A 15,274-nucleotide genomic window follows, 5' to 3' on the forward strand; every position below is an offset into this window, starting at 1 on the left:
ATCATCTCTGAACCGACAAAACTTGAAAATTCCTATTACTTTTTTAACACATCTTGTAATTATTGATAAATTCATGCAAGGGTAAAACTACAAAGCGTTTTCATACATTTGTCTAGTCAAACAGTCTCAGCATTGGAAATTTCAATAGTAGAGAAACAATGAAGGTTACAGTAATATATAAGTTTGATTATTCACACTTGTGGTGACGAGACTCTGTTGAACAGGTGTGCGGCCGATGTCGATATCAACGTCGTCAAACCACAGCGAGTCGAGGACACCCCCAGCGATGGAAGTGGAGGAGACGATACACAACCAGCTGTCTGGTATCGCACATGCGTTGCTTACAAGGCAGCCCGTCAGAGTGCAGCAGCTGATGGCTCTGCACAACGACAAGGAGGTCAGTCGGTTAATCTATTAGAATTGTAAAAAATTTAGAGAAGAGATTTAGTTAAGCGTATTTTTTAGGGAACTCCAAATATTTACTGCCTACAATCTTTACATAGTTGAAACCATAAATGACGTTATACATTTCTGCAATCTTGCCTTAACAGAAAGAAAACATCAATATAATACACGTTTCAATATATCTAATAATTCACATCACTTGGAATTTTATTAAAAGAAAACCTCATACGTGAGGAAAAGTTTCTAAATCATTTACCGATTGAATTGAAAACTCACTACAACGCCAATAATTTCAAAACTAAAGTTAAGGAGTATTTACTAAATAAACCTCTACATTCATTCCAAGAATATTTTGAAAGGGATAATTTATTGGTTTAGCTCAACATGTGTATGTGTATTTATGTATGTATGTGTCTGTGTATATGTATATGACAACTATTTATTACTATAATATAGAATATTTTATAATATTTTGGTATTAGATAATTTTTGATTAACTATATTGTTCTTGATGTGACTCTATTCATTGTACATTCTGTGCATTTGTTTGTGAATAAAGAATTTCTGAATCTGAATCACTCTATGAGACAAATTATTGTACGACCGAAAATAAGTTTGTCACATAAATTTGATTAATTCTAACACAGCTAGACAATGAATAGCAGTTTTTATTACCTCTCACAAACACACGAAGAACCACACTCACAAAACACAAGTGTATGCTTGAGGTCTGGGGTTAGTTTGAGAACCTTTTGGAATTTGATTTAAATTGTTAGTTTTAAAATAACTCATTTAAGCTTCTTAGGTTTGAATAGAGGAAATCTAGTGGCTTATCCACGATAAATTACAGTAATAGTCCACCAAGAGGTTACAGTCATATTTTCCAGTTCATCACTATTGGAATCGTTTTCACTGTTACTATTGAAAAACAAGCTGCTGATACAATTTCTATATTGGTCCTAGAACCATTTCAATTGTTGGTTCGAAGCCAGTCATTTACGTCTTCCAAATTGACAATTATTAACCTCTTTTAGGCGTACTAACTTTTCTGACAATTCACTTTGGGGTAAAGTTACACTTGTAAAATAGAATTTGAATACGGAGTAACACCAAACTGTGGTGACTTCGCACAGGAGTATGCAGATGACATTGTGATTCTTGTAAGTGACAATTTCAACACAACAGTTCCAGAACTGTCCACTGATGCCGTGAACATGGTGGGAAAATGGTGTCATGGGATAAGCCTTAGTGTTAACCTGTCAACGATGGAGTAAATTGACGGTTGGTACAAAAATACGACTGCTTCACCAAAATTGCAAATCGGCCACCAACAAAATGGATAACATCCAGTGATGTTTAAAGATTAAGAAACAGGTGTTCTTGTTGTGACCAAAATTGCAAAAACGGTTTCAACAACAAAAATCTTTGCCTCTGCATAATTCCAAATTACAAATTGGTTAACGTTTTTTTGTACACACCGCTCCAAAGGTGGAAACAGTCGAACGGAATTTTGAAGCCGTCGGTATCGAACTTCAATCAGACAATTTAAAATTTTTTGTCATTGGGAATCTATATATGTTCCAGTGAAAACAAAGACATTTTTATCCAAATTTGAATCCTTATTTACAGACCTGACCCACCAACGACAAGAATTTGTCCCGACGGGCTACTTCAACATCAACGTGATAGACAACAGACATCCAACCACCAAACAGTTTTGGAATTTGTTGAAGTCTTGAGTTGTCAGCACCTAGTCTGACCACAATCCAAAGAATGGCTTTCCTGGATATCACCTGGGGCCTTTCCAAGTGCGCCGGGCACAGCTCTAGACTGTTGTCTCAACCTCATTCCCTGGACATTATCATTCGGGCTATATGGCCATGAGGAGTGCCTACTGTCTTCAGCAGACGGGGCTGCAACAGGGGCACAGCAAAATTAGCATCTTGATTCAGGAGAATGCTCTGCACATGATCTCTGATCAGATACCAGAAAGATGTTCCTACGACAAATTAAATCCTTCAGGATTGTTATACCTTTTAAGGAGAATTGGTCGGAGGGAAGGAAACCTCTTCCACCAGCTGAGCCAGAATGGTTTATGGATGGCTCTAAAACTAAAAGAGGTACAGGCGCTGGGACTATGGGAGTGAGTTCCTGTAGGGACTTGGTAGTCCCTGTGGGTTCTTATCCCACAGTCCTTCAAGCAGAAGTCACAGCCATAATGAAATGTGTTCGTGAGAATCTGTCTCCGGCAGGAGTAAAACAGTTAGCATTTTCACAGATAGCCAGGCAGCACTGAAGGCGTTGTGTCCAAACTCATGTTTGAGATTGCTATCAAGTTGTTTCTTCCCTTGGCAATATCAACAATGTGACTGTTGAGTTTTTGGTTTTAAGGGGATCTCTGGGAACAAAAGAGTTGATGCCCTAGCCAGCTTGGGCTCAGCATCTAACGTCACGGGATCTCAACCGCTCTGTGGTATTTTTGGGTTTGACCCTCTAGGGCTGTCTGAAGTGGGAACATTAAGTGAAGGCTGCATCTAGGTCTGAGAATGAGCAGAATGGTACTATGGTCACATTCTCCCAGGATGGCACCTGACCTTCTCTCCTTAAGTAGATCGGTGTCTTCTCGGGTTATGGATCTGATCATGGGACATGGTCACCTGAGAATGCTTCTTACAGAGTTGGCATTCTCTGGGAGGATCCACTCTGTAGAAAGTGTGATGAGCAGAAGGAAACTGCTGAACACCTGCTTTTTCATTGTCCTGCAACAGCAAAGGAGCGCTGCGCCATCTTTGGTAGTCTGGACAAGGATGGTGAATTTCCCCAGGAGGACCTGATAGGTTGTTTTCAGCGGTTAGTGGAACTGCTGAAATCATAGACTGGTAGGCCTCATGGTGTGCTTCCGGGGTACTCAAAAGGCCCTTGAGGCTTAAGTGCATGGCAATAGGCCACCCCATAGAAGAAGAACATAACTAACATCATACGCATAGTTCGACGATCCGCCAAGCACTGACGGCTCATTGGGTCTCAGGCAACTAGTGCTGCTAGTGGGCAGGACTATAGTCCGCATCATAGCCGCCAGCTTGCACAAATCCGTATATAATGGATAGACCTCATATTTTAAGTAACCTATACATGAGGCCTAAAAATTGTGACTAAAGTAAACATTCCCATTCTTGCAAACCATTTTTTGTCATCTGATCTGTACATTTCGATTACACACAATTATCTGCTAGTGGTGATTGCTGCTTGTTCGGTGCAGATTGACCAGATGACGTACCAGTTGACCGACAGCTTGCGGACTGAGTTGAGACAAGCAGCCAGCAGTTCCTCGGTCAAACCTCACAAACTGGACCCTAAACAGCACGTTTTCTATCCACAAGGTACTTTCCTGGCAGCAACCATATACACATTATGTCAATTATCACTTGAATAAAAGATTAACTGGCATTAAATGTACACATTGTGCCAATAATCACTTGAAAGAAAACTTTTCCGGGCATTAAATATAGTATACATATTGTGCCAATAATCCCTCGAAAGAAAACTTTTCCCGGCATTAAATATACATATTGTGCCAATAATCCCTTGAAAGAAAAGCTTTCCTAGCATTAAATGAACACAATGTGCCAATAATCCACTTGAAAGAAAAGCTTTCCTAGCATTAAATGTACACATTGTGCCAATAATCACTTGAAAGAAAAGCTTTCCTAGCATTAAATGAACACAATGTGCCAATAATCCCTTGAAAGAAAAGCTTTCCTGGCATTAAATATACATATTGTGCCAATAATCACTTGAAAGAAAAGCTTTCCTAGCATTAAATGAACACAATGTGCCAATAATCCCTTGAAAGAAAACTTTTCCTGGCATTAAATATACATATTGTGCCAATAATCACTTGAAATAAAAGATTTCCTAGCATTAAATGAACACAATGTGCCAATAATCCCTCGAAAGAAAACTTTTCCTGGCATTAAATATACATATTGTGCAAATAATCACTTGAAAGATAAGCTTTCCTAGCATTAAATGAACACAATATGCCAATAATCCCTCGAAAGAAAACTTTTCCCTGGCATTAAATATACATATTGTGCAAATAATCACTTGAAAGATAAGCTTTCCTAGCATTAAATGAACACAATATGCCAATAATCCCTCGAAAGAAAACTTTTCCCGGCATTAAATATACATATTGTGCAAATAATCACTTGAAAGAAAAGATTTCCTGGCATTAAATGAACACAATATGCCAATAATCCCTCGAAAGAAAACTTTTCCTGGCATTAAATATACATATTGTGCAAATAATCACTTGAAAGATAAGCTTTCCTAGCATTAAATGAACACAATATGCCAATAATCCCTCGAAAGAAAACTTTTCCCGGCATTAAATATACATATTGTGCAAATAATCACTTGAAAGATAAGCTTTCCTAGCATTAAATGAACACAATATGCCAATAATCCCTCGAAAGAAAACTTTTCCTGGCATTAAATATACATATTGTGCAAATAATCACTTGAAAGAAAAGATTTCCTGGCATTAAACATACACATTGTGCCAATAATCACTTGAAAGAAAAGATTTCCTGGCATTAAACATACACATTGTGCCAATAATCACTTGAAAGAAAAGATTTCCTGGCATTAAAATATACATATTGTGCCAATAATCACTTGAAAGAAAAGATTTCCTGGCAGTAAACATACACATTGTGCCAATAATCACTTGAAAGAAAAGATTTCCTGGCAGTAAACATACACATTGTGCCAATATTCGGTTAACCCATTGGGGTAGTAATTGTATGAGTCTCTGGAGCAATTAATGATGGTGAAAATGTAAGCGTTAAGTTATACTGTAATAACTTTTTTGTTGTTTATGATATAGTATTGAAATTTGAAACATTGCTTAAAGTAATTGTTCCTCTACATTGTGGTATAAAATTTAAAGCGACAAAATGCTTTATTTAAAAACTTTTTGATATATAAAAAACAAATTTTTTAAAATTGAAACATTTCAAATCGTGCATTTAACATTTTTTTAACAGTCTGTAACGTTTTTTACATTAGAAAAATAAATTAACCATATATATATATATATATATATATATATATATATATATATATAAATTTGAACTTAAACAGGAATGCTATAAACTATTATAGGCCTATCAATATAAGAATCTTTGGGACCAGAGTCAACTATACCTACATCTAATACAGTATTTCTAGGTCTGCAGAAGTCAAATGTACTTTCCTGTTGCCCATCCTCATGATCAGAGGGAAAGATAACACCGTCTGAGTTGTCTTGGCCGGGAAATATTAAATAACCTCCATCCTCAAGGTCTGAGCCGTTTACAATTAAATTAGTGAAATGGTTTCTAGACTGGGGTATAATGCAATCTTCAAAGCTTTCATCACTATCATTGTCACTTTAATTATACTCAATCACTGTACAACACTTTTATGAACTTCAGAATCACTTAAGTTTCACGCTGAATCATTACACTTAATGTAAACAAACAGTCAGAGAGCACAGAGTACAAGATGAGCTATCAGCTGATCAGCAGCAAAGCGGACACAAAATATTTTTAAAAATCAGGTTAGCCACTGTACGAAAACAAAATTATTTATTTGGTAGTGACATCTAAACACTTGGTAGGAGACATATCGACATTGTCTAGCAGAAAGAAATACGGTGAACTACGTGAATAGTGTAATGTCAAATGCTGACCATGTAACCAGAGCGTGACTCTGCGTTCAGTTCCGGCCGAGCGCCACATAACCAGCTCATGCATGTCTACCTCAATGGGTTAAAAGCAAAACTTCTAATAGATGGATCTCATGTGATGCAGATCTTCAGCTTATGTTAAGGGCCTGTTGTAATCATCAAGTAGCAGCTTAAATCTTAATTTATTTTAATTGCTGTACTATTTTTATTTGAATCAATGCGCCATGACTATAAGATGCAGAGTACAGTAACAAAACTTGATTTAAAAAGTTCTAAATTTTCAAATTGTTTTTAAGTTTATCATACAACACTTTAATTTATCTGTTCTATATGTGAGTGCTAGATAGATTGATAAAGATCTTTATCTTTAATTAATTAATTCTTTACAGTATCATCGTATTGCGTAATCAATATCCTTAGTATTTCGTTGGACTTACTTTGACAAGTGATGACACATCAAACTAGGTGTAATTTCAGCCTACTAGTAATACAAAAGTGTTTTTATTATTTCATGGTTGGTCTTTGACCAAATGTATAGTATATAAAGCAACACCAGGTTTGAGAAGGGTTAAGATCTAAAGAGTGCTGTTGGCTATGTTGCAGTGAGCGGAGACGGCTGGAGTGGCGGGGAGGGGGGGTTTGACGCTCATGCCGTGTACGCCGGAGATAACGCCGTGAGTGCCAGTAACCGCACCAGTCTCGCCACGGAAGGGGTGCGCAGTACTCTGGCCGCGCTGCTCACCAGATACAACTACCCAGCTGCTGCGCAATCCCTGCATACAGGTCAGTGCGAGTTATAATGTCAAATCCGATTGTGACTCAAAAATCGATTCCCAATTCTCAATGATTCAACTTAATAGTATTTTTAGATTAACCCTTTAAGCGTCATGAAAAATTAGACCTGTTCTTTGATAAAGTTACAATTTTTTAAAATTTCCAATCTGTAAAGTTAAATTTATTTTCGTTTCTGTATGTCAAAATAGAGTTATTTAACGGTAAATAAAATTTGTTTAGCCTTTTTTAGATTACCTAGGATAATTTTTAACTTTTGAGAATATCGTAGAATAGCAGTGTAGTTGTCACTAATATTTTTATAATTTATTCAGTAAGTATGGGAATGAAACACAGTTTTATAGATAAACGTATACTATATTACAAACCAATAAAATTAGAAAAATACAAAAGTAGACAAAGAGTGTTTATTTGGTGGCGGGCTGTCACAACTGACATTCCGCGCGTCTCCCGCAAGCCACTGTTATCGCGTGGACTTTGAACCTTCTTATCGCTCGGCAACCTGTAGGATAGCCTTGCAGGGCTTGAATTATGTTTCTTGCTTTGTGATAACATCCTTTTGACCGTAGTAAAATATTAAAAAGTTTGGGGTTGACCAAGTAATTTCTCAGAATTACCAACTCTTCAAATTCCGAATCGTCTGGATTCGCCATTCACACGAATAATGGTAAAAAACACTAAATAAATACTGGAAACTGCTGTATTTAATATGAATAACTTACTTTAAAAAGAATAAGACACAACAGAAAATTAGCGATAACCGAAATACATATGCGTGTACCGGACGCTTCTCACTAACAACTAGCTAGATGCCTTGACGGGAGCTCCCGTCAATGACTTTGTGAAAGGCGCGGGGCCACGCCCGCTAGACAGTGTTTGGCCAATTAGAAGCAACTGCCACTCCCATTGTAACAGAATTTGAGGCAGGGCAACCCGACTGTATGTCGCATGACTACTAGAACCATCTAGCAGCAAAATATTCAACTAACATAGCAGTAAGAAAATAAAGAATGCAAAAACGCGGATCCACGGCAATAACGTTTTGAGCTTGTAGTGGCCCTCCGCGGATCCGCGTCAATAACGCTGGAAAGGTTAAGTCTGGTGTAGACAAATTTTTCACCAATCCAATTTCTGCTAATCTTAAATTTTTGGAGACTGTCAGATAACAGAAATTAATTATTTACATTATCTAACTACGGGTTTTCATATTCAAAGTACAACTAAATCATGTTTCCATTATTGGTAATTTGCCTAATGCGGATTAGCTGTTGCCTGTAAAATAGTACGTACAGAACTTAAATAATTCGTTATTTAGATGATCTATTTATGATTCTTTTTTTAAACATTAAGTACAATAAAGACACGTTTTAGCAATTTGTGTACTGCCGATCTGCTGTTGCACACAGATTGATGTATATTAAATACGAAACTGAAGCAAAATATTATGTACAAAATAAGCATAATTTGTTGATTAGGTTTCCTATCAACAAGGTTTCATTAAGTACAATAAAATCGTGATTGTTAATTTTGTGTACTGACGATAATTAATGACACGGCGAGTCTCCACAGATTCGGTCGTTGAATCCAAATCTTTGTTGAAGATTCAGTGGATTTAGCTCTGACACATCGCTGAAATACTACTTGGAAATGAAGTAGAGATGGGCCAATGACCAAAAATTTCTATTTCAACACTGATACTAAAATTTACCTCTCTTGCCATGTTACTGGTAAAGCAAATCTGGTGAGTCAAAAATTTCAAACCGCCCTTGGCCAAGATAAAACATTTTAAGGTAAAAAGGAACAATTTTTTCTTATACATCTTATATTTATACAAGAACACAAACAACAAGGTAAACCAAAATTAGCAAACATATGTTTGTTACCGACAAGACATCAATGTGATGTCACGAAAACAGATATGTGATATTCAAGCTAAATGTTTATTTGTCTATGTGATTTCATGCACAAAATACAATAAAAACACATTTTACCAATTGGTAATTTGCATACTGCGAACAAACAGGTGTTGTCTGCAAATAGACACAACAAACCGTCAATGCGCACAATTATATAGAAGCTACATAATTGAGTAAAATATGTTTTTATAAAGTTACGGTAATTTGCTTACATAATTGCATATATTCAAACAGAAAGTACGACAATAACACATTTTCGTGATAGGTTGTGGAGATAAGATAGTGAAAGCAGGATAGGTTAAGAACACCGAGTGAAAGTATGAAGCATTTTAGTGGTTGGTAGTATGCATACTGCCGATCAGCTGTTCACAACAGGCTCACAGCATTGCGTGATCATAAATATGTAAAATACAATCTGTGAGCCAAGATATCATGTTAAAAACTATGGTAATTGTTTTATCCATCTAAATTTTTATATAGAAATTGCAACAGTAAAAGTTGTTAGAGATCAGTAGTTTGTGTACTGCCGACTAGCTGTAGTCATGTATAGACTTATTTGATGGTTTGGTGGATTCAAGATCAGGTTCAACTAAGTATTAATTTGTGAGACTTAAAATATGGTTGGTAATTCTTGATATTGACTTTTGGTCATTCTGGTATTACTGCCAACTCAATGAGCGGAGTATATTGTCATGCTACTAGCACAAGTACCACATATTATATTATGTCATAAAATACTGGTATGATAATATATTCTTTTGAACAACTATAGGTCTTTTTTTAGAAGTTTTTAGTTTTATCAGGCACACACTCATATCTCTTTCAATGGTAACGAAGCAAAAATTGGTATGATTGTCTTTCTGAATTTTGATTTACAATTTCCAAAACAGCAGCTTCTGAAACTTTCAAGGCCTACCAGCTTAAAAATGTTAATACAAAGATTGGAACGGAAGCGCAGGCTTACTTTTTATAACATAGAAAGTGGGAAACTAGTTGAACCGTGAACAGAAGAATAAAATTAAAAACAGTATTTTGCTAGATTACCCAATGAGTATGAAATGTTCTAGTTTATCATGTTTTTAGAATTTTTGTGGTTTTTCTTAATAATACTTGTTTTTAAATTGGAATTTGCTTTTTATATCCCATCTTTGCTACAAAAATGAGAATGTACCATGTCTTTACATTAGAAGTGTATTGTTGATTTCCAGTTTCAAATAATTTCCATAAATTTCATTCCGTCACATTCTAAATTTTTCCTACAATACGAGTATATTACTTGAACCATATTTACAGGGTGGCTACCCGACTGTGAAAACCTGGAATAAGCCGGGAATAAGTTGGTAATTTTTCTGAGAACCGGGAAAATTACGAAAACATTTTTTCTGTCTCTAAGAACTTATAAAATCAAGACGAATTTGAATTTATTTATCTTGAAACATGGTATTATATGTAACATGGATCATGGAAATTATAAATGAAGATCGACATGTGTTCACAAGCTTCATCTAAGGGTTGCCTCCACTAGTGTAGTGGAGTTTATCTTGGTTAGTTCTACTCCTGAGCCGCGGCAAGTCCCTCCCCAAAAAAACACGCGGCCGCGATACAAACCGGTTTTATGTATTTAAGTATTATTCAGTTGTCATTAGCCCTTTGGCCCCAAGCAGTCGATTTTTGGACGTCAAATAAGTATGCTCAAAAAAACAAACGGTCGATTTCTGGACGTTCGTAAATTCACGCTAATAGGACCAGGCGGTCGATTTCTGGACGTTCGTAAATCACGCTAATAGGACCAGGCGGTCCATTTCTGGACGTTCGTAAATCACGCTAATAGGACCAGGCGGTCGATTTCTGGACGTTCGTAAATCACGCTAATAGGACCAGGCGGTCGATTTCTGGACGTTCGTAAATCACGCTAATAGGACCAGGCGGTCGATTTCTGGACGTTCGTAAATCACGCTAATAGGACCAGGCGGTCGATTTCTGGACGTTCGTAAATCTCGCTAATTGGACCAGGCGGTCGATTTCTGGACGTTCGTAAGTCACGCAAATTGGACCAGGCGGTCGATTTCTGGACGTTCATAAATCACGCTAATAGGACCAGGCGGTCGATTTCTGGACGTCAGATAAGTATGCTCAAAAAAACAAACGGTCGATTTCTGGACGTTCGTAAATCACGCTAATAGGACCAGGCGGTCGATTTCTGGACGTTCGTATGTCACGCTAATAGGACCAGGCGGTCGATTTCTGGACGTTCGTATGTCACGCTAATAGGATCAGGCGGTCGATTTCTCGACGTTCGTAAGTCACGCTAATAGGACCAGGCGGTCGATTTCTGGACGGCGGGATTCCGGTATTTTTAATAAGTAATATTATAATTTAATTAGCATTTAAAATAGAATTTTACTATATACTTTAAACCATATACACTTTGTTAAAAGTATTAAGGACTACAAAACATTACACAGCAGCAATACATTAGCGCTGTCAGCTGATCACTGCGTACTGCGTAGTGGCTCGCCTCGCCACCGGGCGCCAGCTGTCTAGTTGTTTACGTTCGGTCCGTTTGTTGTTCTGTGTTTTCGAGGTAGTAATGTTTGTTATGTTTGCTTTCGTACTAATAATTTTTGAGTGAATTGTAATTATAATGGCATATGAGAACTTGAGAACAAGTGAACTTGATAGAAAAATAGATAGGGAGCTAGATTCGTCTGATTCTTCAATTCCATTTGATGACGACTTGGACGCAGATCCCACTTATAACCCTATTCCACAACCTTCAACATCTGGTACATTTGTTTTGAATAAAGGTAGGTCTAATACTAATAATTAACTTGAATCATCAGACAGCGATGACTATTTGCCAAGTCCACCAAAAGAAGCTAAAAAGCAACAACAAAGCCTTCTTGGCCTACCCAAACTAGACCTATCAATAATAGGCAAGTCATGAGTGACTCTTCAGATGACAATTTTGAAAATGGTAATAGTTCTGACGATGATAGAAATATAGGTCAAAACATAGATAATTGGGACTCAATTACAGAAAATGATGGTTTTAATTTTGTACATAGTTTTTCTTTTCACGAAACCTGGACCCAGACATTGCAACAACCTTGATCCAAATACAACAAAACCGATAAAATACTTTGATCTGTTTTTTACAACAAGCTTCTTGTCCCTTTTTCTCACTCAAACTAATAGACATGCATCCCAACAAATTTCTTCCCAAGGGAGTAACATTTCACCATAGCAAAGAGAAATCTTGGACCCTGGTTTCCCTTATTGAATTGAAAGCATTTATTGCTACTGTATTGCTAAATATGGGGCTAATTAGAAAACCCACCATCAAGTCATATTGGTCAACAACTGGCTCTCAAATTACTTCGTGGTTTGGAATGATGTTTTCTCAATCATTCAAGAGTACAAGAAATGATTGTAGGACTGTAGGTCCACGCCTAGTTTTGACGAGGGTGTCTGACGTCACTTTTCTGCAGGGTAGGACAGTTAGTCCACGCCGACACCCGTGGACTAACTGTCCTACTTTTAAAAACTGACCTGGCCGTGCATTAGTTTTTATACCTGCGCTCATTCTTCATTGTGATCAGTGATGATTCCACTACACTCGCACAGCGTAGACTGCTAAGGCAGTAAATATGTACTCAAACAAAAACCCAAGCTATCACATATGAAGTAGATTGCTAATTTGAATTATATTTAAACAAATTCCACACATCACTATATTATTATCTGAGTAATTCGGCATTATCCTAATGAATCATAAACATCTACAGTAATTAAGTATTAATTATTCCTCCTCTTGGTCCATAGTTAGTATAGGCCCTAATAATGTATCTACGAGTAGACACTTCACGTAGTACAAGTTAATAGAATTGTTTTATTAACACTTGATTATTAAAAAAAAACCAATAGGTTATATCTAATATATCACATTTATAGTCGTTTAAAATTACTTTAAATAGGTAACGATACGAAAACAAAATATGTTATTACTTTAAATAGTGGCTCTTGCCTATAAATAAAAAATAAATAATAACGAAACGTATTGCCTACAGAGACATACTAGCTTACATAATGCCGCTAACGATAGGTTTTAAATGAACAATATTTAGCAGATATAGAGTATAGAGCTGGAACACTCGTTCAAGTGCTGCAGAGTGAGTATGACGATCCCCTGTCAACCCCTCGTCAAAAGAAACCCGTGAGTCGGACAGTGGGTCCACGATCCCGGCCTGGGACCCACTGTCCACCCCTTAAGAAGTAGGTAGGAAATGCTTCCGGCAGTTTTATGACGTGGACCTACAGTCCGTTTACCACAAGAAATATATGGGGGGAATCGACCATTTCGACATGATCGATACATATCTTGACGAAAGGCGCACCGTAAAGTATAAGAAGGTCGCCTTTAATTTGTTTGCTAGAATGGTCTTGAATGCTTATGTAATAAGAGAATTCCCCGAGTAATCAAATTCAACCAATTTCTGATACCAATTTATTGTCAGCATTATTGAGACCATTAGTGAAGAATGGTTTGCTGAAAAACAGCTTGCCTCCCAGAGGTGGTGGTGGTGATGGGCCGAAGGGCCTTGAAAGATTGCCTGGCAGTTGTGTAAAAACTTGTTGTGTCTGCACTGTAAAAGGTCAAAACTACAAGTAATCAAGAAAAAAAATCTAGATTGGTTTGCAGTTTGTGCAAAGAGGGCTGCCATTCTCTTTGCTTTGGCAAACGTGTGTAAATAGTGCTCTGAGTGAAAAGTGTTTTTGTACATAGTGTATATATTTTTTTACTTTATGCCATTATAAACAGTACATTTTAATGACTTATGCATATTTTGATCTGCACTACATTGTAAAATAAGGTAAGAATTTCTTTGTGTAAGAATTATTTTTAGATTTATGATGCTGTACTAATATTTTCGAGTCACAACTTTTTTATTGCTTTTGTAGCAACATGCTAAATTTTGTATAATTTTATTATTTGTGTTTCAAATAAGTTAAAATTTGGTACACATGAAGAAAACAATATTCTCTGTAAAATAAATTGGTTTGCCACAGTTAAAAACTCTTTGGTTTTTCTCAGTAAAACACAATAAACTAAATAATAGTTAAATCATTTTTTTACTTTATTTTAATTTTTTTATAAATGCAAAAAAGGAGGGTCACATAAGACAATTTGGAGTTTTACCTAGTTAGGCTGATTTAAAATGTACATTTTGACACCAAATACACAATCATAGGCCAACAAATACATTTTTTATGATTTTTCTCTTGAACCACTTCAAAACAGCATGACTGGTAACTGAGCAGTTTTGGGAGCAAGTTCACACAGCAGGTATTACAGTATTGGGCAAAATCCATTTTAGGGTCCGGTCCTTAAAGGGTTAAGATCTGTTAATATGTAGAATTATTGTTTGATGCTAAATCGCTTAATTATATAATAATGATATTAGTTATAATAATTGTTGATTATACTATTCAGGTAACAGGATTTTGTGGCATTGGCATTGTTATATTATGTAACTGCAGAAACACAATGTTACAAATCCTAAAACAAGCTTAAGCGTGGAAAAAAGGTGTCTTCAATCACATGGTGATGAATATAACAGAGCCAAAATGGGAAAAAATACGTAAAAATAAGTACCTGAAGAAGTCCTAGTTCATGAATCGTGATTCTGTTGTAAACCATAACAATGCCAAATGTCAATACTCATTTAAAATTATGCATTGTCAGTTATGGAAGGAATTATTCTGGTGTTCGTCAGGATTATTACACCTTATAAGTAATATTATGGATAACAATTTATTTGGATGACGGATGTATGTTGTAGGATGACAGTGGTTCTAGTCGCAATAAGCCTATTGCCTGGCCTAGCCTCAAGATGGAACTTCGAAGGTCAGCGATTCGTGCCTCGGAGCATTCCAAGACTTCATCTATATAATGTGTACAAAACTTAGTTTTTTTGTAAAAACGTGAAGACATAGTTGTGGTTTTAGCTATAAGTAGCTGGACAGTAATATTTGTTTTGTTTTTACGATGCCTGGACTTTATCTGTACTTTACTGATCACTGTTTTCATAATTTTATTGTTTTGTATATAGTGCGGAATCGAATAATTTTATTGTATTATATTTTGGAGGGTTATCATTCTCTCTTATCAAAGTGGTGTGATTACTGCTGTTAATAAAGAGAATATTACCGATCATCACTTGTGTATTTGTGTCAGTTTTCCACTTCATCCCACTCCTTCGTAATTTAGTAACGTGAATTGTAATTGTTCCACTAGTAATGGGGAAATTAACCTAAACTCAGATGTCATTTGAGAATGTTGGTTCCTACTTCCCCTATATTACATCGTAGACTTTTTACCAGAAAAGGCTCACTGTCCAGTTGACCCTAAAAAGAAAAAACTGAA

General features: G+C 36.3%; 1 protein-coding gene across 5 annotated transcripts in view; it reads left to right on the forward strand.

Annotated features, from left to right (window-relative positions):
- Positions 1–15,064, forward strand: part of LOC124366412 (cyclin-dependent kinase 12) — a 68,100-nt gene extending 53,036 nt beyond the window's left edge. For 4 of the 5 annotated variants that reach the window (XM_046822946.1, XM_046822944.1, XM_046822943.1 and 1 more), the window contains 4 exons: positions 225–397; positions 3,665–3,785; positions 6,743–6,922; positions 14,691–15,064. In XM_046822946.1, the coding sequence (XP_046678902.1) occupies positions 225–397; positions 3,665–3,785; positions 6,743–6,922; positions 14,691–14,695 (479 nt within the window). In that variant the 3' untranslated portion in view covers positions 14,696–15,064. Of the gene's footprint in view, positions 1–224; positions 398–3,664; positions 3,786–6,742; positions 6,923–14,690 lie in introns of those variants that run through there. The other variant, XM_046822948.1, reaches the window with a different exon arrangement.
- Positions 15,065–15,274: the final 210 nt, after the last annotated feature.

This window comes from Homalodisca vitripennis, chromosome 7, assembly GCF_021130785.1.
Source record: "Homalodisca vitripennis isolate AUS2020 chromosome 7, UT_GWSS_2.1, whole genome shotgun sequence".
Taxonomy (NCBI): Eukaryota; Metazoa; Arthropoda; class Insecta; order Hemiptera; family Cicadellidae; genus Homalodisca; species Homalodisca vitripennis.